Here is a 24556-nt window from a genome sequence, read left to right on the forward strand (position 1 = left end):
GGCAGGGAAACCATCGTATAACTACAAACAAAATTTTAGCATTTTGCTTAGCTCTTGAAAGTCACCTGAATACTTCCCTACCACCATTTCAAAGTTCCATTTCATCCTCATCGCTACCACAGACTCGTAAGTGACACTGCAACAATCGCCAACTGTGATAATATTTTGTCATCACTATTCGCATGAAAGGATTTTGCCATCACTATTGTTACATGAGCCATTTTATATTTTATGAAACACCAAGCACAACTAGCTTCTTATGATTTATTTAAATAAAAACGATAATAAAGTGCTGAAAACATAGTTATTTCGCTTCAAATTGTGAAAGGGATATAGGTGAACAATTTTTGGCTTTCCAAATGGAATAAAGTGATAGCTTTTCAAATATTTTTCCAGACACGCTCCCTCCATTGGGAATAAAAGCACTGGCTGATAGCCAACATGTAACTTGCAACTTGTAACTCAACATCAATCTTTTATTAATACATAAAAATATGTTAAATCTGATGTGATAGACGTATGTTATTTTTATGAGCATTTATAATTATTTAATAAAATTAATAAACATTGTGTTTTACTTGACCACAATGATTCTTTTAAACTATCTTAAAATGCACTTTCTCTGATTGTTTGAAGGGGCTCTTATTGGCGTCCTTCTAAATGTATCCAGAAGGACACCTAATAATTGCACTCATGCGATACTTTTTTGTAGTAACTTGGCGTGATACAACTTCTCAATAGTGACGACGCTTTTCCGAGGAGTTTTGGATATCGTATACGACTGTTTTCGACGTAGTTGGGATTCTCTGAAGCGCCCCCAAATTCAAAAAATGTTGGTAGGGTTAACGCTGCTTAATTCTTCCTTGGTTTTTTGCTTTGAAAAAATTTGAAAACTACATAGTCTTGCACGGAAGCTCTGCTTTTGACTTTAACATCCAGGTTTGTAGTTGGAAATATAATGGTGTTTTCTTTTCTGAAAAAAGTGCTTTGCCTTCATTTTGTCTGCACAGAATGCGCATTTTTAAAATGTTACCAGAAACCTAAAAAAATGCTATCATTTCAGCGGGCAGAAAAGAATTCAAAGAAGGAAACAGGGCAATCGCAGCACTCTCATTTGTTGGCAGTGCTGAAAATGCCCGTAATTTGCCTCTATGCGTGGCGCTATTTTCACAACAGAATTCGAAGCCTTTTCGCACTTTTGCCTGTTTTTTTTTTAGAAAAGAACCTAAAGAGTACATTTTCCGGGCAAAATGCAAAATAAGTGTGCATTTTTTACAAGAAAAGAAAACGCCATAAGTTTATTTTTATCAAGCGAGCGTTACGCATTTCTATTTGGAAATACGTTTGTTTTTTCGCCCATTGAGAGGCACTTTGTTTTTAGGAAATACAACACTGTACAATTTAGCGGTGTACACCCGGCCATTCTAGCAGTTTATTACAAAAAACTGCTGTAATGCTAGAATTTTTAGCATAATGCATAATGGCGACGATTTCTTTTTGACAGTTGACTCTACTTTTGGTGCACGTGTTTTCTCACGAACCGTCCTCAAAAAATTAAAAAAATGTAATAAAATTGATGAAATATCTTGCAAAAATTTGAAAAAAATGTGTAATACCCATAATTATTGTGTTTTGTTGTGTGTTATAGATGAATGCCGAGAAATTGAAGAAACTGCAAGCGCAAGTGCGTATCGGTGGTAAGGGTACTCCTCGCCGCAAGAAGAAGATCGTACACTCCACCCCCGCTACAGATGATAAGAAATTGCAATCTTCATTGAAGAAATTATCGGTCAACACCATACCCGGCATTGAGGAGGTCAACATCATCAAAAACGATGGTACTGTCATCCATTTCAACAATCCCAAGGCTCAGGCATCGCTGCCCACCAATACGTTTGCCATTACCGGTCATGGTGAAAATAAATCCATTTCGGAAATGTTACCAGGTATTTTAACACAATTGGGTCCCCAAGATATAACACAGTTGAAAAAGATTGCCAGTGAATTGGCTAACAAGAGCGGAGCTGCTGCGGGATCTAATCCAGCAGCAAATGCGGGCGATGATGATGTGCCTGATCTAGTAGAGAACTTTGAGGAAGTAGCCATTGGTGGTGCCAAACAACAAGCTGAATCTTCTGAAGCTGCCAAGAAGCCCGAAGAAGTGCCAGTAGCTTAAGAGAACATCGTCGCAACCGCTCAGTGGATACCTTTTAATATTTTTTACTAGAAGGGTAGTTTAAAGGGATGATACACAACAACAACAACAACAAAACAATACCATTATTTTTTACAATAATTATTAAAGAAACAAAATCTATTTTTTATTAACTTTCATCCGGTTTACTTGGAAGTTGTAAAAAATTTGAAAGGGGGGTTTTCTTTCCTCCAAAGCCAAAGGACCCCTCAAACATTCACACAACACACATACATCCTCTGGTATATTTTTGGGGGAGAGAAAAAAGCAAAACAAAATAATTTGGGCATCGTCTCGTAGTAAGCAACTTTTACTATAATTTTAATTAAACTTAACTATATATGCTTATAAATAGTAAGAAGAATATTTGTTAATACAAGTGTAGTACACATGAACAAGAAACACACACCAGTAATGATACGAAAAACAACAAATTGTTTACTATTAAAGTTCAGACAACTTTTGAAAAGTTGGTCTGGGAAAACTAAAAACTTAATCAATTATGTTTAACCAACTCTTAAAATGGTGGTCATTATTTGATGATAACCAGCAATAATTGAAAACAATAGGATTGTATCACCGAGACATACACAAACATACAACCATATATATTTCTGGATAACTAGGCTCGAAATAGCTCTTCCCCCGACATCAATAATTTCATAGATTCCATTTTTTATACGTTGCTTGTACAAATATGAAACTACAAACGGCACTCCATTGAAACACATTGCCAGTTTATAGAGAAAGGAAGGTCTCATTGTTTATCTTTAAAAAAGTTTTGTTATATTGGACATTCGTATTTAATTTAAGGAGGAATATATAGCATTAAAGCGTTTTACCATAAGAAAACATCAGTGCTTATGTAATAGACTTCAATCCCATAATTCCAAATATGAGTGTGAATTGTTTGTAATACGCGCCCCCATTCCTCTAACATAGCAATTTTATGTCCCATAAACATATCTTCCTTTCCTTGTAAGCGCAAAAAATGTTACCCATTTTTTTAATTGTTAAGTTTTGGCCCTTTCGAATCTTTATTTTATATTCTTTGTCCGAGATCTACTACTTGATTCGACCATATACATATTTCAATGAATTTCAGTTTACTAACCAGCATTATGGAAAACAAAATCTTTAACCAAAACTGTTGAAACAACGTAACGTTCTAAGTTTCTTTTTTTTATTTAAAACTATAACTTTAGTAAACATTACAAAATATTTAAAGAATTAAAAATAAAGATAAAAACCTTTGAGAAAACCAAAAGCCTCAAAATGATTATTTGCAGTAATTAACTAAGGGTTGCTTGATTTGCTTATCTGAGCAAAAAACCAAAGTTCACACGGTGTTATTGTATATGGTGTCCCCTCCTCCTTCTATATAACAAAAAACAATAAAAAAATAAGGAAATGAAACGACCACCGCTAGTCAGTATATGTGTTGTTTTCTTCTTTATTTCCAAATGTTATAACCATAACAGATCACATTTTTCTAATCACATGGAAACAAATTTTTGGAAATCTATATTTAGCTATGTTACAAACAACCACATTCTGATTATATTTTGGTGAAAATGTACAAAAGGTGTGGTGGTGGTGGTAGGGGGTCGTTTTTCTTTGATTTTCTTACAAATATTTACGTTTCTTTTGTATGTATGCCTTAAAGTTGAATGCGTTTTATTTAATTAAAAAGGACATTTTTTTGCATTAACCTTTTTTGGGAGGGGAAGTTCAAATTAACCTTGAACTGCATAATAGCCACAGAATTCATTTTTAGCAAAAGTATGTTTTGTTTTCAAACATGACTCATCATTACTGCCCCCCCAAAAATTGATTGTTTATAATCATACGACATGTAGAGTGCTAGTGTAGATATTTTCTTGTTGGTTGTGCTTTAAAGTTAGTTAACCTTAAATTCTTGAACAGCTGTTATGATTGCAAAAATGTTGAAGAAGGAAGGATGGTATACTAATTATGGTGAAAGAATACAAAAACACGATTTGTCATGATCGAAAATCATTTGCCTTTGATAAGAAATTGTTCAAACTAAGCATAACGTAAAGAATTTTTGTATCATCAAGTTCGACTAAAGCCAGTAATAACACTCCTAGCTATATTTGTGCTGCCCATATCCAAAGCTCTCCCGGTCCTGGATTTGCAGTATGGACATCACGCGTCATATTGATCAGGAAGGCATGTATCCATGCTCGAAGTGTGGAAGTGGGTCAAGAGGATTTCTTTGAACCACGCAGAAGTCAGAGAATGTGATCAAACAAACAAGTGTCGTGCGCGAACATGCTCTCCAATGTTTTTAATTCTTTTTTATGCCTTCTTAAGAAGCAGATTGTAAACTTGAAGGTGGGTACTATCAAACACAATAAACTTTAGGAAGATAGGAAATTGGCTTGCGTCATACCAAATGTTGCATTTACCATGTTAGTTCCACACTCATAGAAAAAAGTCTGCTAAAAACAGCAGTCGATGTCTGCTGTTATATTTTTGTACTTCAGGGCGTAATGAACAACAATTTATAAAATTTTTAGGTTATACAATTTTCCCCAAAGCCTATTTAAGAACCAAAAGTAGTTTTTTGTTTTTTTTTTGCACTTTAATATACTTACAAGCTCCTAAATACGATCAGCAAACATTTTGTTTGCTGTTATGCCTCATTTCGATAAATATTCAGATTTTTGGTCAAATACTATTGATATTCATAAAATATTGTGTTAATTATGTTAGGATAGCTCCTAAGTTGACATTTTTATTTGTTTTAGCCAAAATAAAAAATGTTTTAGTGTAATCGAGCTTCAAAAATAGCAGGAAATGTTTGCTATTTCAGCAAACAATGACTGCTGTCCCTTTTTCAGCAGACTTTCTGCTGCATGTTAGTAGGGCTGTCCCTACTAACAAATTTCTTTGGGTGCATGGTTTTAATTTGAAATCAAAAACAACGACAATGATTAAAGAAAAAAACCAACAATAACAAAACAAATTTTTACAAAAAAAGTTCGTATCAATGGAGTTAAATTATCTGTTTACAAAAATTAGGCTATATAAAGTAACCGCGAAAAATTCAATGCGAAAAGGGAACATAGAGTGGCCGAAAGGTATGCACCTCTAGAAGAAATTTCGTTTGCGTTCATAACGGATTTCGTAGGGTTTCATAACGGATTTATTGCGCGAATGCGCTACTATAATGATATGAAATGCATTACTATTTTTTCCTAAAATGTAATGAGGCGTTCTCCCTCATAATGCTCCCATAAAAAACAGTGAACAGCACTATCGACCTCTGTTATTTTTATTTTTATTGTTATGTAATATGTTTCCATATATTTCCATTATATTTCTTATGAGAGCAAAATGTAAGCAATCGATAACAATCCATTCCATTAGAAATACATTTCAAAACTCTGTTATTGGAACGCAAATGAAATTTCCGCTGCAGGTGCATATATGACAACACTACATAAACACTAGCAAACGTTTGGTGGAACGATGTTATCTTCCATAAGGTCTGGTATGAAATTCGTATGCTTTCCAGTACACTTACAAAATTTCAAAATCGAATGGTATCAAAATTTATTATTAAAATTTTAACCGACCTGATAAAGTTTTATTTTTTGCTATTGGTAAAGCGCCAACCCCGTTTCGTAAGATATGATTACCTTCCGGGAATAGCTTGTTACTAAATTTAGATGTCGATATCGAAATTTATAAGGCTAATGATCAGTTTCAACTTTTACCAAAATTTTTATATGGGAATAGCTGTTTTATCGACACGGTTAATAGTGACAAGATAAGAAAGGATTGCTGGTATTGATTTATATATGCACCTCTTGCTGAAATTTCGTTTGCCTGCCAGTAATGTTATATTTCCGCTACATTTGCTACCAAAAAACCGTGAGGCATAATTATCGAATGGTTATATGGCTCCCATAAGAATTACATGGCAAAACTGTGTTATTAACACATTAAAATACCTTAATGAATCATTTTTATCGATATTAGCATACAAATTAAGTTTTCGGCCTTTAAAGCTGTATTTCTGCTAGAGGTACATGAATAACGGCGTTACCGGCATTACAACTGCGTACTGGTAACAACTCTACTGAAATAATTCGGTCATGGTAATCTCTTGAAATCGAATAAAATTATCGACATCATATGTCAAAGTTTTGTTTTATCGAAAACATAGACTCTGTCATCAAATTCTCGATGTCGACGTCAAACGTCATACATATTTTGTTGTAAACGACAATATTTAATATTGAAAAGTAATATTTTGAAAGCCCTTGCTTTATACAAAAGTTTTCTGTATAAATTTATAGCAAACGACATCAATTCAAAGGTAAGTGAATTGATGGGTAGATTGGTATTACGAGAGCATAAATATTCCCTTGCCTTTCACCTAAGTTTTACAAGTAGTAGTAGTAGTAGTAGTACATGCAATCTTCTTCAGGATACGAATGATATTCATTTGTGATTGCAGATATACCCAGAAATTATTCAGACCATAATACCTTTCACTTTTCTTGGATTTCTTTGTTTTCGTCGCGGTATACTATGTTCCTCCACATAATATTTTGGTGTATGTATATATGCATTGTATCTGCGCGTCTTCCCCCCATTTTTTGTTGGGATTTGGTTTTGTTTCTTCATGTTTTGTTCCATTCTTCTTTCTTATGTTATTAATGATTTTTGTTTTTTTTTTCTTGTTTATTTTTACCAATAACAATTTCTCCCGCATTAAATGATTCTATTTCGTAACATTTGTTTGATTGAAAGTGAGTGGCGATTGAAGAATGGCGCGGGGTCTAAGTAGGAATAATGGGATAATGACAATACACTGAACGAAAATTACTTTAATTATTATATTGAAGTGCATACGTTGCATATACGTGGCACATTAACAAAACGAATATGATATTAAAAAATCTTATATATGTTGAAATATTAAAATTATTTAATAATCGATTTATATTAAAAAAAAAATATTTGTTGGCCTTAATTATGGGTACTTGAAATACTGGTTTGAATAAGTAAAAATTTTCGTTGCATTTTAGCAAAAAGCTGTAATTAACTTTCCAAATTGCCAAAAAATTTAATACTTTCAATTCTGGAGTCTCCCTTAAATGGGGAGTTTATCAAAGCTTCTCTAAGTGGTTGCATCGTTGTGTGAATCGTCGTTCGAATTCGCCTATAAAAAAGGTCTAAACATAGAATCGGGCTTCACTAATTCATAAGAGTGAATCTCTTCGCATGTTATATTATAATTGAAGTGAGCCGAAACCACGGGCCATCACTACAACCTGACCTAGGTAAATGTTCAGCTCAGCCATCTCGTTGAGAAATTTGTGGCCGTTTGCGCAGTATGACTGTCTGATTATATCTGACATTTGTTGGCACATAACTTCCCAGCCACTTTGTTACGCGATCCCAAACACCAGTTATTTTGAGTATCCTCCAAAACTTACTTGTCCGTCCAATTAGGAGCAATCGGTATTAGCTGACCTGCTACGATTTTCCTTTCAGATATAGGATTATTACACCTCATTCTTAAATAAATCCAAATGCTATTGGTAGCTTGTGGACAGTATGTTGAACTATCAATAAAGGAATATCATATAGCTGTCATTTTTAACTTAGCAGATGTACCAATGTGATGTTGGTCACAGTCATGTCACGTGACTGCCATATAAAATGTTCCTCCATCTCATTTCTGGAGCGCCTTAAAAACAAAACATCTCTATATTGAAATTCATGTAGCACATCAATGGCTCTTATGGTCCATATTTTAACCGTAAGCTCCAAAGGCTTTCCATTTTATCAGATATTTGAAACACGAGGTCTAGAGCCTGACAACCCTCCTTACTATTACATTTACCTGAATTAGGATCTGACGTTCTGATAGCTCAGACGTGTCTTATTGAGCTTTTCTGTATTGTTACTAAAAAAGATTTCAAATCTTTTATATCGAGCTTAGACTTCCGTACCAGTTTTATAAAAAAAATCTAAAAAAGTAATATCAAAGTTTTATATAGAATCATGCCAACTAGGGCTATGAGTTCCGGAATTAAACTACTTGTGCTTTCTTCCATACCTCCATTTCAAACACACACCAATACACATCAGCTAATATACCGACTTATGATTTTACACAAAAAATTTCATCATGCAAATGTTGTTTATTTCATCATCCTTCAAAGTATCAAGCAAGCCGGCTTTTGCTCAATCTATAAAAGACACAAGCAATCGCTGCAACATTTTTAGTTCAACGATGACACACAAAGTTTCTACAAAGACCACAAAATACTTTAACAAATATGTGTATAAAATAAAACTAAAATAATTCTAAAATATTTTTATAGATTGCAAAAAGGAACCAATCGACTCATCATCGGTGATTGTTTGCTGTTATCCTAGAAAATAGGAAATGTTTGACAGTGCTCACCAAGATCAGAAATTCTTTAGGCGAAAATAAATACAAAGGCTTTTTAATTCCGTCTCAACGTAACGTCTTTGAAGCTCGGTGCCGGAAATATGAAACCAGCAATAGGCAACAATATGAGTGGCAGCAGTGACGGTGGTGGAAATACTCCATCTTCACCAGGAAGTGATTGCTTTCCGGATATCGTACAACCACGTACAGATTACTCCAGCATAAGAGGCAAAAAAGTTTTGGTATCACCAACCGAGGAACAGTTTGAGTTGCTAAAGAAACGTTTGGAGGAACGTACAGAGGACAGTCGTGGAGAGACCATATACGAAATTGGCGTGGGAGAAGGTTTGTTGGATCAAAGGATTTCCTTATAAATGTGAATATTCTATGATCTAAATATTAGATGGTGGCGATAGTGGATTGGACGAGGACGAATATCAGGCAGCTGTAGCAACTTTACAGTCTCTGGCCACCACAATTGATGCCGATATGGTTTTGTTGAGGCAACGTAAAATGGAGAAGGGCATGACAGGTCAATATTTAATACGCAAACGTGTTGACACATCAGACTTCATGGAAATAAGGTATGTATTGCGTTAGCCATTTGAACCAGGACATAAGGAGTGAGTTTTATGTTTTTGTTTTTCATGCTCAGAGTTGCTGTTGTTGGTAATGTAGATGCTGGTAAATCTACTCTTTTGGGAGTTTTGACTCATGGCGATCTGGACAATGGTCGTGGTCATGCACGTCAACGTTTGTTTAGACACAAGCATGAAATGGAAAGTGGGCGCACCAGTTCTGTAGGCAATGATATTTTAGGTGAGTATAATTATGATGAAAACAGTAGATACAAACTTAGTACAAGTTGTTTATTTGACACGTTATTTCTGAAAAAGCGTACCACCAGATTTTTTTTTTTCAAATGTAGGGGGAACATTTTTTTGTTTGTTTCTCACTATAGTAGAGAGAGCACTAAATTTTCAGTTAGTTTAGATAAAATCGATTCCATTGCTGTAGAGCTGGAGTCTGGAAAAGTTGACCGTCAATTTTGAAATTAAATTTCGATTTTGAAAAATTCGAATTTCCTTTCCAAATATTAAGAATATGGTAAAGCGATTTTTGTACTTTTAAAATTTGAAAAATAAAATTTAAAAAAATCGATTTTTCTTATTATTAGGAGGTCAGGGATTTGCTGAGATAAAATGAAATATAGATACATGGTATTAGGTCTACAGCATAAGTATGAATAAGGGATCGCATGAAAGATAATGCATTTGCACGCGTGTGGATTCAGCATTGTGAGCTATGATAAATTAAAGGAATAAACAAATGGATGAATTCCTATTAAAACCCAGAAGGAAACTAGTCAAGTGCATGTGAGTTAGATAGAGAGAATCCAGTTATGTACTTCCCTATTGGAAATGAATCTACCTTAGGACTGGTACAAGAATATTTCTTGGAGTCTATAGACCTGTCCCAATTTTGGTCAAAACATAAGGAAGAAAACGGTTTTGGGTTTGTCATCGATAGGGTAAATTTACATTTTCGGACACGACTTGGATTCATTCCAAAGTGTCAGTCCTGAAGCAGTCTAATAGGGCCGGTCCTTAGCCAGGTTCCCATAAACGACTCATGAACAACCTACTGTTTTAAGATGTGTTTTTTATAGCACATGAGCCAGTCACAAATACCTCTTTGTACGTCGAAGTGTTTTGAGTAGGGGGCCACCATAGTGCATGCACGCATGTCTGTCTTACAAAGGAGCTTGGGTACAATTCCAGTTTCGACCGAACGCCATAAAGTTTTTCCGCGATAGTTTATCCCCTCTCAGTATTTGTCGTGATATTTCTGAGTGTAATAAAGCTTCTCATAGTGGTTTCATTGTAATGTGGAACGCCGTTCGGGCTATAAAAAGTTTCCCTTGTCATTAAGCTACACAGAGATAGGAGAAAAGTTCGCCAATATGGACTGAATAATTCAAGCGAGCCTGAAATAACAGGCTGCCACTATACCTACCTAATCTAAGTGTTTCGATGTTAATACTAAAATACAATTCAATTGTGACGATTAGAGTGTAACTCGTTTTCCTTGTATTCAAAATGAAGATGTGTTCAGTGTTATTTGGTACTTGTGGGTTGTTAATGTTTTTTTTTTTTTTTTTTAATTATTTGCAATCATTTCCGCATTCACAGGTTTCGATAGTGTTGGAAATGTGGTAAATAAACCAGATCACGGTACTTTAGATTGGGTTAAAATTTGTGAGAAATCGGCCAAGGTGATAACATTTATCGATTTAGCGGGACATGAACGTTATTTGAAGACAACCGTATTTGGAATGACTGGTCATGCCCCGGATTTTGGCATGTTAATGGTAAAATTCTAAAATAAAAGTCGAATGCCATAACAGTAATATATTTTCTATTTAGATTGGAGCAAATGCTGGCATAGTTGGAATGACTAAGGAACATTTGGGTCTAGCTTTGGCTCTTTCCGTGCCCGTATTTGTAGTGGTTACAAAAATTGATATGTGTCCTCCAAATGTCCTACAAGACAATTTGAAATTACTCTTTAAAATATTGAAATCACAAGGATGCCGTAAAGTTCCCGTAATGGTAAAAACACCCGACGAAGTTGTGCTTAGTGCCACTAATTTTGTATCCGAAAGGTTGTGCCCCATCTTCCAAGTATCGAATGTGACGGGAGAAAATTTGAATTTACTTAAAATGTTTTTGAATCTGCTAACAACGCGAATGTCTGGCCAAGATTCTTCACCGGCCGAGTTTCAGATTGATGATACCTATTCAGTGCCGGGTGAGTAGAGAAGCGGGAGTTTGAAACTAATAATAAAAATAAATTCTCTAAGGTGTGGGTACTGTGGTCTCCGGAACTTGCCTACAAGGTCTCATAAAATTGAATGATGTCCTAATGTTGGGCCCTGATCCTCTGGGTAACTTTTTGCCAATTGCTGTAAAAAGCATTCATCGAAAACGTATGAATGTGAAAGAAGTAAGAGGCGGACAAACAGCTAGTTTTGCTCTGAAGAAAATTAAAAGATCTCAAATACGTAAAGGTATGGTTATGGTTAGTCCAGAATTGAAACCTCAAGCCTGCTGGGAATTCGAAGGAGAAATTCTTGTCTTGCATCATCCAACTACCATATCATCACGCTATCAGGTAAAGAATTTGATACAATGGATATTAAAAAAGAAAAGATTTTTGAAACCAAAACTATGTTTCCATTATTAGGCAATGGTACATTGCGGTTCCATACGCCAGACGGCATCCATTGTAAATATGTCCAAGGAATGCCTACGAACAGGAGATAAGGCTCATGTTAAGTTCAGATTTATCAAACATCCGGAATATATTAGACCCGGCCAAAGAATGGTTTTCCGCGAGGGACGCACGAAAGCTGTTGGTAATGTTCTCAAACCTATAACAAATTCACAAGCGGCCCAAAATCGACCGAAACCGAATAAAATGCAATCACGCACCCAAGGTCAAGGTAGTTCACAACATAATACGGTGCCGCAAAATCAAAACCAAAATCCAAATGTACAGGCTGCGGCATCTCAACCCGCTATAAATAAAACAACTAACGAAAATGACTTGAAATCCCACAAATCCGATGGGGTTCTGGAGGCTACTGTTGATAAAAGGGACAGCACTCGCTTGAATACCAAACGCAATAGCAAAAGATTAAATGGGACAATGGGGGCAGGCGCAACAACATCTAATGAGACGCCGTCGTCACAAAATCCCAGCGTCTCCACTAACCCCCAACTAACTGGAAAAGTACAGTAAAGATTTATGTTATAAAAGAAAAAAAAAATTGCCAGCAATTTAGTTGAATAAGTCGCAAAGAACTTAAGAGGCAAATCTATTATCTCTAAAGGAACCCAAAATATAAATACAAAGATGAATCGCTACGAATGTACAAAGTAAACATTTATATTTTAACCATCATCAAAGAAGAACTACTATTTTGCTACTTGCGTAAAAGTGAAAATGAAGATACGATGAAGATGAAATCGGCTTTAATTTACCATCTTTTTTTAAATTTAATTTAATTTTTTTTGGCAAAAGTTTTACGTGTTCTCATTAAATAAGAGCCACTAAAATGAAATATAATTGGCTATTGTTTTTTTTAGTATTTTTACATTTTTTTGATTAATGCTGAATTACTTTTCGTTGTTTAAAGTATTCTCATAGAGTGAAGTTTTAAGAAAAATGTATTCATTTGGAAACAACATTAAAAGTTTTTGAAAAAATAAATTATGTTAATGTGTTTTTAATTTACCAATGGTATTATTCAAGTTTTTAAAGCTTAATGTCAAATTTGAAACTTCTTCGTCCAACGTTTTATTAACCGTAAAACACCACACAAGTCCTTATGCTCTATCGGAATTTAATAAAATCAACCAAAGGTGAGTCAAATAATTGCTTTTGAAAATCTAAAATAAAATAATAAGCCGTGATAAATCTAAGAGCGATTTCGTTTGGGAAAAAATATTTTGCCTTCGTGTTACACACTGATTCTTCTCTTATTGTATTTTTACCAGATGAATTTTACAATTTTGAGAATATTGCACCTTTTATTCGAATCGAAATCGCCATAATAGTTGACAAACTGGGTGAGCAGTTTTCCTCAACTCAGCTTCGATTTGGTTGAAATTTCCGAATACTAGAGCCCAATGATTGTTCTTCCCTTTTACTGGTAATCGATATGGGTCACTCCATGTGAATATTGGAAAAGTTGTCATCGCCATGCCGGTACGTGGGAGAGTCTTCGGCTTCTTCGGAGCACGATCGCCGTGAGAAGTTTACTGTTTCATACTTTTGTATCTGGCAGTTGGGCAATCCGATTCATTTTTTTTTTTAATTTTTGGGAACACTAAACGCATCGAATTTTTTTTTTCCTATATCAATGTCGACGGTTTTTGGGGCTCTATTGAAGGCCGATATGAAAATCAATAAAATTCCCATTTTTAAATTGAAACATTAAGGAGTTTTGATTTGTCAGGGAGCCACCATAGTGCTATGTTTAGCATGGTCGCATCTTTGCACAAAAAGGGTGCTGGGTTCAATCCCTGTTACGACCAAATACCAAAATTTTTTCAGCGGTAGATACGCCGTTCGGACTTGGCTATAAAAACGAGATCCCTTGTCATTGACCTTAACATGGAAACGACGGGCAGCACTCAGTGATAAGTTCACCACTGTGATATGGACTGAATAGGGAGCCACCGTGGTACAATGGTTAGCATGCCCGCCTTGCATACACAAGGTCGTGGGTTCGATTCCTGCTTCGACCGAACACCAAAAAGTTTTTCAGCGGTGGATTATCCCACCTCAGTAATGCTGGTGACATTTCTGAGGGTTTCAAAGCTTCTCTAAGTGGTTTCACTGCAATATGGAACGCCGTTCGGACTCGGCTATAAAAAGGAGGTCCCTTGTCATTGAGCTTAACATGGAATCACGCAGCACTCAGTGGTAAGAGAGAAGTTCACCAATGTGGTATCACAATGGACTGAATAGTCTAAGTGAGCCTGATACATCGGGCTGCCACCTCACCTAACATAACCTATGGACTGAATATTGGACAATTTTTTCCATTTTTTTTAAATTCGAAAAAATATTTTTTTTGGATGCTTAAAAGGTATCTGATGCAATTTTTATTATAATTTCTTTCCCATTGTAAAACAAGTAAGGAAAGTCTAAAGTCGGGCGGAACCGACTATATTATACCCTCCACCACTTTGTGATCTACATTTTCGATATCATCTGAAATCCTTCAAATTTTTTGGGTGCTAAATATAAATGTTTATGTTCCCATATACATACATTTAAATCTGAACCGACAATATATTGAAGTCTTCTTAGAAAATCTATTGACTTAAAATTTATGTCGGTTAATGCCCTGGGGTGGAACACAATGTTAGTAAAAAATATGAGGTAACTTCGCAAAAGTGTATTTATGATTTATCGGTCGAAAGATATGTATTAGAAGTATAGGAAAATTGGAGTCATTTTTACAAGTTTTCGACTAAGCAGTGGCGATTTTACAACGAAAATGTTGGTATTTGGAAAAATTTTGTCGAAATCAGAAAAACATATATATGGGAGCTATATCTAAATCTGAACCGATTTCAACCAAATATGGCACGCATAGCTACAATGCTAATTCTACTCCCTGTGCAAAATTTCAACTAAATCGGAGTTAAAAATTGGCCTCTGTGGTCATATGAGTGTAAATCGGTCGAAAGCTATATATTGGAGCTATATCTAAATCTGAACCGATTTCAACCAAATTTGGAACGCATAGCTACAATGCTAATTCTACTCCCTGTGCAAAATTTCAACTAAATCGGAGCAAAAAATTGACCTCTGTGGTCATATGAGTGTAAATCGGCCGAAAGCTATATATTGGAGCTATATCTAAATCTGAACCGATTTCAACCAAATTTGGCACGCATAGCTACAATGCTAATTCTACTTTCTGTGTAAAATTTCAACTAAATCGGAGTAAAAAATTGGCCTCTATGGTCATATGATTGTAAATCGGGCGAAAGCTATATATTGGAGCTATATCTATATCTGAAATCTGGTACGGACAGTCAGAATGTTAATTCTACTTTCTGTGCAAAATTTCAACTAAGTCGGAATAAAAATTGGCCCCTATGGTCACATGAGTGTAAATCGGGCGAAAGATATATATGCTAGCTAAATCTGAACCGATTTCAATAAAATTAACCACACTCGACTACACTACTAATTGTACTCCTAGTGCTAAATTTCAACCAAATTGGGCTACAATTCTGGTTTATGGGGCCTTAAAAGTCCATATCGGGCGAAAGATATATATGGAAGCTATATCTCAATCTGAACCGATTTTATTCAAATTTATCACACTTGACTATAGTACTAATTGTTCTCCTTGTGCAAAATTTCAAGCAAATTAGGGTAAAAATCTGGCTTCTGGGGCCATATCGGGAGAAAGATATATATGGGAGATATATCTAACCGATTTCCACCAAATCCACTAGACTGTACGACCAGGTGTATATTTGTGCAAAATTTCAAGCAAATCAGGGTAAAACTCTGGCTTCTGGGTCCATATAAGTGCATATCGGGCGAAAATCAATAGGGTTCTATTCCGACCCAAAACAGGAACTTGTGCCAAATTTGATGTTGATTGGACTAAAACTGCGACCTAGACTTTGATCACAAAAATGTGTTCACAGACAGACGGACATGGCTAGATCGACTCGGTAACCCACCCTGAGCATTATTGCCAAAGACACCATGTGTCTATCTCGTCTACTTCTGGGTGTTGCAAACATATGCACTAACTTATAATACCCTGTTGCACAGTGTGGCGCAGGGTATAAAAATAAGACTTCTCAGCGCATTTTATTTTCGTATTTTATTATTTTTTTCTAAATATATGTCTATTGATTGGTCTTAATCTCCATTAAATTAAAATATCTATTAAAATTCAAATAAAAATCAATTTGGATTCTCCAGAGGTTATATAAATATTTTCAACTAATAAGATTACGGAAATTTACCAGAAAATCGGATGTGTTGATATATTACCAATTTATTTGTATAACTTAATATAATATTTTTTTCCGCATAAAGCTTTTAAAAACTTTTAAAATTTGTGAAAAAGTACATTTTACTAAAATTTCTTCTTTTTAATTTCTTCCTTAACGCCTTCTATTTCTTGTTTTACATTAGTTTTGAATAGATTCATAAAGGATCTGTAATAGAGAAAAAGCAGATATATAAATGAATTAAAGAAACCACGTGTTAACCGCTATTTTGTAACTTACTTGAAACGTTCCGGTGTAATTTCATTCAGTTTTGTCTCATGGGCAATATCTTTAGCTCTATACATTAATGATACAGCAATTTGAGCAGCTCTCCTCATTGGATAACTTTCAGCCATTCGATTTATTAATTGTTCATTATTGGCTAAATAACGCATCAGTATCCGAAAAACCATATTTAAATAAGATTATTAAGAATGGTTCTTGGTACGCAGTAAATGAAAAGAAGGTCTAAAATTGGATGTCCTTGTATTTTCGTATTAACTGCTGTTTTAGTTTCAATTGATTTCGTAACAATTCCAATTGTTGGAGCTGTTCCTCTTTATTGTAATCAATTCCGGGTAAGAGTTTGACTTGTGCTCGTGCAGCTTCAAATCGTTTCTGAAGTTCTAAAATCTGTGAAAAAATTGGAAGAAAGGAGATTATTAGTAATGATTTAATAAAAATATCTTGTGTTCAGCTTGAATCATTATTGTACATTGGCTGGTATGCAGAAAAATCTACGAGGACGTTCTGAAAAGTAGCGAACCTAAAACCAATTACATATTGCAAAATCACGATTTATTTAGACTGCTTTTAACTTTGTACAATTGGCCCTGCAATGTTTTACAAATTTTCATCTGTTTTTTCCCACAATACTTCTTTTTGGCGACGATTACATTATTCGACTGATAGGTTAGGTTAGGTGTAGAAGCAGCACGTTATTTTAGGCTCCTTTAAGGTCACACGGGGCAAATAGTTATTTGAAAGAAATCAAAAAAAGAACTCGTTACCACATCCAAAACATCAAACATTTTTAGATCATATTGGATATATTACATCCCAATAGGAGTACTTTCTAAAAACGATACCCAGATCCATGAAAAAAGGTTGACACTCATTTTTTTGGGCAAATATTTGACTAGTGTGACCATTACCCCAATACTGAATAACAACTCCCTGGAAATTTTTACCCTATTCCCTGTTCTTCTATTCTAAACAAAATCTCCCAGGGAAAACTTATTCCAAACCAACTTCCAAAATAGGAAATTTTGCCCTTGGAAAAATTGGTATTACAAATGACAATAAAATGGGAAAAACGATAACATTTTTTGCGAATAATTCCCCCAAAAATTCAAGGGAGTTGTAACCAAAATGCCTCATTTTTCTGTAATTTCAGGTCAAAAATTACACATTTGAAGCCAGGATGGCATGCATCCAACTACCGAGTCCTCATCTCATGGTCACAAATCTGTGAACACTATTTAAAAAATGTGGGCCGCTAACATGTCCAACAGGTATTTTGAATACAGACTTTTTTACCCTTTAATATTTGTGAAACCTTGAACAGCAAAGCAGGTAACTCAAGTGGGTTAAGGGCATCGCGTAGCTTTCTCTCTCTCCTTTACTACCTGTTCATGAAACACAAAATCGACTCGGGGCGAATCGTTCGCCTAGATTAAAACTAAAATAAATTTAGATCATTTGCTAGAAAATCCTGGAATTTGTCATGAACTCATTATTTTTGATTTACTATCTAACACCGAAACAATTATTATTTCACAGACTCTGGTTTTCGAGATATCAATATGGGATTTTTGACCAATCGTTCGTGTCGAGGCGAACGAAAATTTCACGAACTGCAATTAATGCCAGGGGAAAATGAATTCCCAGGGAAATCATTCCCCAGAAAACATTCAGAATTGAGCTATTAGACTATTCTATCCATTCTAATGCCACAGTATTGAACTTATATTTATAGTCAGATAGTGACACAAATTCGAAGAATCCATCTTATTCTTATTCTAGCAGTTTGTAGCCAAATTCTAAACATTTTAGAGTGGCGAAGGGCAATGTCTGAGTTTTAGAGGTGGATTATCCGCTCTCCGTAATGCTGGTGACATTTCCGAGTGATTCAAGGCTTCTCTAAGTGGCTTCACAGTAATATGAAACGACGTTCGGAATCGGCTATAAAAAGGAGGTGCTTTGTGAACACTTGTAGACTAGATAGTCCAAGTGAGCCTTAAATATCGGCCTGCCACTCTACCTAACCTAATCTTCTTCAATTCACCATGAAATAGACCCATTAATGTGGTATAGTACAGCCTGGTGATAGTTTTGTCCTTCTCCAGGAAGTCAATGTCGATTACATTTTCCCAGCCTTCTTCAGAGCACGTTCGCTAGTCTCGCTGTCAAGTCCCTTGACCACAGGATACATATTTCATCGACATAAAACGACGCAGAAGTTGCTATGGAGTGAACAAACGAGTTTATGTAAAGTTTTAGGACATGGTGTCCATCTGCGTGTAAGTTGAATATGTTCATGTTTATCATTACACAAAGCCTTAATAAAGCAAATGCCAACAATAACTACATGCGATCGGTTGAACGTCTACATAGCTAATCTTACCAGTTATTTCACTGCGAGAAACTTGAGGATATCCCCCACCAAATCCTCAGCCACACTATTTACTACATGGACGGCAGAAGTGCGCAGGCAGTTGAATATCAGAGTCGATGGAGTAATAATTCCGACCACAAATTACCCCAAGATTCTTGGGGTCACATTCGACAGCCTTTTTAGGTCATCTGCCCATGCCACTGCAATATGTAATAAGCTCCGTGGTAGAAACAAGGTCCTCAAGTCACTAGCCGGCAGTACTTGGGGTGCGGACAAAGAAACCTTGCTAACTACTTATAAGGCAATTGGCCGGTCAGTGGTAAACTATGCAGCGCCAGTGTGGACACCGCAGACCAGTGATACGCAGTGGAATAACATACAAACCTGCCAGAACGCTGCCCTTAGAACTGCGACTGGGTGTCTCCGCAGCACACCCCTGGATCACCTTTATGTGGAGACAAAGATCATCCCTGTGCGAAGACACAACTACATGCTGTCAAAGCAGTATCTCCTGGGTTGTTATCGCAGTAATCATCCAAACCACCATCTTATGGATACACAACCACCACCCAGGAACGTAAGGGTTGATATACATAATCTAGAGCGCGAGATCCAGCGCTATAAAAGAGAGCCTCTAGATCAAGCAGCGTACCAGGCAGGTTTGAACAGGATTCATGAGGATACTGTAGCTGAAGCGGTGAGAAGCTACAAGGTTAATCCTGTTCTTGGAGTCCGACCACCGCCCATAGCATCGGAGGAAAGAGACCTCCCACGGCAGACTAGGGTAATTTTGGCCCAATTAAGATCAGGCAAGTGCAGCCGCCTCAATTCCTACTTATCGGTGATTGATAGCAGCGTAGCTGACGTTTGTCCAATTTGCAACCAAGGGCCACACGACACGCGTCATCTTTTCTCTTGCCCAGCCAAACCAACCCGACTTACCACCAGATCACTCTGGACACACCCCATCTTAGTCGCAGAGTTCCTTGATCTGCCAACAAGCTGATGTACCAAGCGTATAACATGAAATGGATGAGATCACAATAAACTGTTACAACAACAACAACTACATGAAGTTATGTGATGAACCTTCGCGCACAATTCTACTGATACGAGACTATCAATGCGGAATAGAAATTAGACTACATCGCAAATCAACGGGAAAAACTATTGCCAAAATGACGACACGTGTTAACTACGCTTAATTTACATACAAATAAATACATAGGCTCACAACTTCATGTCCAGTTCATACCTTTTGACTGCACTCCTGCGATTCCCGTTGTTTCGCTGAATTATCCTTGGGATCTTTTTCTACACTGCAAATAAGACACAAGATTCACTTTATTTAATTATATAATTGCAAAAATAAATACAAAACAGATTAATAGAACAAAAGGCGTTCCTTTGTCACGGGTCTTAAAATAACAAAAATGATAAAACGACAGTCATTCGAATATTTAACAATAGACACTGGGTATTTATATTTGTTCTAAACAACTAAGGCCAATACACTCTTCTTACCAGCGAATTATATTATATATAGCGGGCAATATCTCGATGTCAAGAGTTTTTGAAGCTGTCAAAATATTTTTTCCAGAGGCTGGGTTATTGTTTGTAGCTTGATTGGAATTTGTAGTCGTTTGGATAAGGCCGTCTGCTGTTAGTATTGGCTTTTTGTCGACTGGTTCACTACTGGGCGATAAATCCATAATAATTCCAAATAATTTGTTTATATATGAAAACAAAATTCTATTGCCTCAAACGCTGTCAAATTGTGCACTTTGTGTGGCTTCCAACCCCCTCATAACAAAATGCGTCCCTCTCCTAAAGTACGTCGATCAGACGTGTGGAGGGAAACGAAGGCGTTGTTGTGCTTGTCATAATAACCTAAATGAAAGCGTTATTATAACAAACGATTGTAGTTATCGATAACCGATGCATATGGGTTATTAGTGGAAACTTGTATAGGCCGGTAGTAAGTTCGCATTAATGTCCGTTATGGACCTCTTGCGAAAATTTCAATTCCATGCCAATAATGCAGTTTTGCTAAAGCGGACCTTAGACGGTCGGATAAACACTACGACAGAGGTTCGCCTATGTGTTCGTTCAAGTTTTACCCTCACACTGCACGAACAATTATGATAACAACATGAAGAAATAAGAAGAAGCATAAACACAAGCAATGAAGATGGACGAAAAGTTAGGTGTAGAGCCATTTTTTTTTAGTAAAAATGGAAGAAACAATAAAAATTCCAAGCTGAATTAGCGATCCCTCATTAATTTCATTGCAGAAATGCTTGTTTTAATTATGAAAATAAATTTGTTTTTGCTAATGTTTTGCGAACATCCTCTTACATGTGACGATTTGTGCCTCCCAACCGGAAAAAATCAAAGTTGTTTTGATTTTATGCCAACACGTCCCCGCAACACGCGAACATGGCCTTATACTAGCGGATTTGTCGCCGCAACGTGTTGTGTCGTAGGGTTTATCCGACCGTATAAGGTGCCCTTATGTATTTCTTATGTCAGCAAAATGTAAACATTCGATAACAACGCCTTCGGAAATTTCGGTACCAAAAATACTAATGCATTAAAAATAATAAAAAAAAATTATAAAAATTTGGCAAAATATTACAAACTTTTTAATTCACATCCAAAACACAGAATTGGAATCACACCCTAAGAAGTGATGCAAATTCAGTGCAGCCCAGTGAAGCCCATGTTAAATTCATCGCTTCTGCGTCAATTATGCACCACTTCCGGATCCAAAAAGCATATATTTTCACTACTTTTTTGGCGAGCTTGTTTTGTTGGGAATTTACACTAATAACCCTTCTTATCGTTGTCGTAATCGAATTTTTAATTACAAATTCTTCCATAAAAAATACATGATAAACAGTATTATTGGCATGAAGTATGTATGATATGCAGCTTTTGCAACAATTCATGTTACATGCCAATAAAAAAGTTTCGCCATGTATTTCTTACGGGAGCAATTGTAAGCAGTCGAAAATAATCCTACACACAAAAATTTTTTTTCTGATTCAATCACGAAAAAATCCAATTAATTTTTTATTTGAAATGTCTTCAATCACAGAAATGATAGTATCAATTAAAAAATTAATTCACAGCCAATTAAAAAAATAATTGATCCAATTAAAAAATTAATTGATACTATTAATTTGAGTGATTGATTTTTGTTGCAATTAAAAAATTTGTTGAATCAATTATATTTTTAATTGAATATTTTTTAAAACTCAATTAAAATTTTAATTGAAAAAAAATTCGTGAAATTTTTTTCTGTGTAATGGAATTAACGTTAAGCCCGAAATGTAGCTTTAATGGGATTTTCGTTTGCGTATCAACGACAATGTTTGCCATGCTTTTCTTATGGAAGCAAAATGTAAACAATCGATAACAACTCCTCATGAAATTTTAGATAGCAAATATAGCAATGCATTTTCTGCTATCCATAAGAAATGTACCCTCCCGCCATTTCAAAAAAAAAAAAAAATAAATAAATAAATAAAAAACAAAAAAAGTTGTTATGCTCAGATATTCATTCTTCCAAACATATTGCCTGGATTAAGTATAAAAACAATTGAGGCGCTATTTAGACAAAATGTATCGTCTACGGATCTTTTCTTCTAGATGGTGAGACTCATAAGTGTCCCCAAATCCAAAAACATGTTGGCATGGTATTGGTATTTTTGGAACCGAAAATTTTGTGAGTTGTTATCCATTGTTAAAATTTAACTCCCATAAATTAAGGATGGCAAAACTGTGTTATTTACATGCAAGAGGATTTTTTATCAGAGCTGCACCCGCCCTGCCAGCATTTCAAAGTTCCATTTCAACCTCATCGTTACCACAGACTCGTAAATGTCACTTCAACCATCATGAAAAGGTACATCAAAAAGTACATGCAAGTAATTTGCCATCCCTACTGTTAAAAAAGCCATTTTTTTTTGTGAAACGCCAAGCGCAACCAGCTTGTTATATTTTAATTAAATAAAAACGAAAATAAAGTTCTGAAAACATAGATTATACGCTTAAAATTGTGAAAGGTATATTGGTGAACAATTTGGTGATTTTCCAAATGGAATAAAGTGATTGTTTTTCAGATATTTTACAGACACGCTGCCTCCATGGAATAAAAACACTGGTTGATAGACGCAGCAACATGTAACTCGCTACTTGTAACTCAACATCATCATTAATGCCAAAAATTATGTTAAATGTAATGTGATAGTGGTATAAATGTTATATTTTTAAGAATTTGTAAATGTTTAATCAAATTAATAAACATCTAAACAAACGTGTTTTACTCGACCACAATGATTCTTTTACAACTATCTTAAAATGCACTTTTTCTGATTGTTTGGAGGGTCTCTTATTGGCGTCGTTCTAAATTGATCTATGAAGGCACCTAATAATTGCACTCATGCGAAACATTTTTGTAGTAACTTGGCGTGGTACAACTTCTCAATAGTGACGGCGCTTTTCCGACGAGTTTTTGATGTCGTATATGATTGTTTTCGACGTAGTGGGGATTCTCAAAAGAGTCCCCAAATTCAAAAAATGTTGGCAGGGCGGGCTTAATGTATGCAGATGTAGCGAAAATTGTTTTTCTTAGGTACGAAAATATAAACAGTCGATAACACCGACATATACATTTTTCGGTGGTATAAATAGCCATGTATTAATATGGTAACTACACACAAAAAATTATCACCAAAATTTTTTCAATTAAACACTTAATTGAATTTGGAAACGGATTCAATTAATATGTTAATTCATTCAATTAATAATTTAATCAAATCCGAATAAAAACCAATTAAAAAAATGATTGATATTTGTTACTTTTCCAATTAAAATATTAATTGATTCAATCAATTTGTTAATCAATTCGGAAATAATTTTCAATTACAAACGTGATTGAAAATTTTTCCGTTTCCAATTACACATGTGATTGATCTAATCACCTTTGTGATTGAAATTGAATAATTTTGAGCATTGGAAAGAGCGAAAAGAGAACAAGAGAATGGGTATTTATTCAACAATGTATGATGGAGAGATCAGTCTGTGGAAGTAACTCGTAACGAACGGTTGGGTTTTTGTTTTTCGCGTAAATTGAAAAACATGATTGGCGACATTCTGTCTGCTGCATTCAAAATGTGTACATAAATATTTTGAACGCAACAACAAATCATAGCAAAGGGTTGAAATAAATAAAGTGTGCAACAACAAATGGCCACGTGGTAAAGGTTTGAAAAAAAAAATATATGAGAGAACGCATTTGAAATTACCTGTGTTTGTGTTTTGTGGCATTGTAAAAATGGAAAACAATCTACGTTTATTAAAGGTAAGAAATTGTGAAATGTGAATACCGTTTTCCATTGTATCCTGTTTACATTAAACGGACTAAAATAATATATTTTTCATTCATTTCTTTTAGTGACCAATTTTATTTCGTGAAATTTACCAATTAATCCCACCAACTCCATCCTTTTATCAAATATATAAGAATATGTTTTCAATCAAAAAGTGGGTACACTCATAGTTTTCTTAAAACCGGTATGAGTTTGTTGGAAGATTCACCTTGAAGTTGCGAAGTAGCGTTGGCATTAAATTGCATTTTTGTTTTACCTGCCTTTTCCAGTTTGAACCCAAGAAGAGAGCAGTATATCTGATATATAAAC

General features: G+C 35.2%; 4 protein-coding genes and 1 long non-coding RNA gene across 5 annotated transcripts; 3 read left to right on the forward strand and 2 right to left on the reverse strand.

Moving 5' to 3' along the window:
• Window positions 1-1430: 1430 nt before the first annotated feature.
• bic (bicaudal) lies at window positions 1431-2690 on the forward strand. The gene is made up of 2 exons (XM_075308746.1): window positions 1431-1564; window positions 1649-2690. Exon 2 carries the CDS (start codon window positions 1649-1651, stop codon window positions 2174-2176), a length of 528 nt encoding a protein of 175 aa, XP_075164861.1. The 5' UTR covers window positions 1431-1564; the 3' UTR covers window positions 2177-2690.
• Window positions 2691-6389: 3699 nt separating this feature from the next.
• Window positions 6390-12911, forward strand: GTPBP1 (GTP-binding protein 1). Its single transcript, XM_075309716.1, has 8 exons — window positions 6390-6545; window positions 8566-8981; window positions 9040-9220; window positions 9292-9455; window positions 10829-11007; window positions 11063-11447; window positions 11500-11810; window positions 11883-12911. Exons 2-8 carry the CDS (start codon window positions 8738-8740, stop codon window positions 12438-12440), a joined length of 2022 nt encoding a protein of 673 aa, XP_075165831.1. The 5' UTR covers window positions 6390-6545; window positions 8566-8737; the 3' UTR covers window positions 12441-12911.
• A 3136-nt stretch (window positions 12912-16047) lies between these two features.
• LOC142238634 (protein NCBP2AS2 homolog) lies at window positions 16048-16647 on the reverse strand. Its single transcript, XM_075310325.1, has 2 exons — window positions 16475-16647; window positions 16048-16402 (listed from the first exon to the last, which is right to left on the reverse strand). The coding sequence occupies exons 1-2, from the start codon at window positions 16645-16647 to the stop codon at window positions 16321-16323; spliced, it is 255 nt and encodes an 84-aa protein (XP_075166440.1). The 3' UTR covers window positions 16048-16320.
• Window positions 16554-20677, reverse strand: MED9 (mediator complex subunit 9). The gene is made up of 3 exons (XM_075310324.1): window positions 20376-20677; window positions 20107-20170; window positions 16554-16867 (listed from the first exon to the last, which is right to left on the reverse strand). The coding sequence occupies exons 1-3, from the start codon at window positions 20561-20563 to the stop codon at window positions 16703-16705; spliced, it is 417 nt and encodes a 138-aa protein (XP_075166439.1). The 5' UTR covers window positions 20564-20677; the 3' UTR covers window positions 16554-16702.
• Window positions 20678-22688: 2011 nt separating this feature from the next.
• LOC142241439 (uncharacterized) lies at window positions 22689-23050 on the forward strand. The gene is made up of 2 exons (XR_012723638.1): window positions 22689-22921; window positions 22979-23050. It is a non-coding gene; the product is annotated as an uncharacterized LOC142241439 (long non-coding RNA).
• Window positions 23051-24556: the final 1506 nt, after the last annotated feature.

The sequence above is a fragment of the Haematobia irritans genome, chromosome 5 (assembly GCF_050003625.1).
Source record: "Haematobia irritans isolate KBUSLIRL chromosome 5, ASM5000362v1, whole genome shotgun sequence".
Lineage (NCBI taxonomy): Eukaryota > Metazoa > Arthropoda > Insecta > Diptera > Muscidae > Haematobia > Haematobia irritans.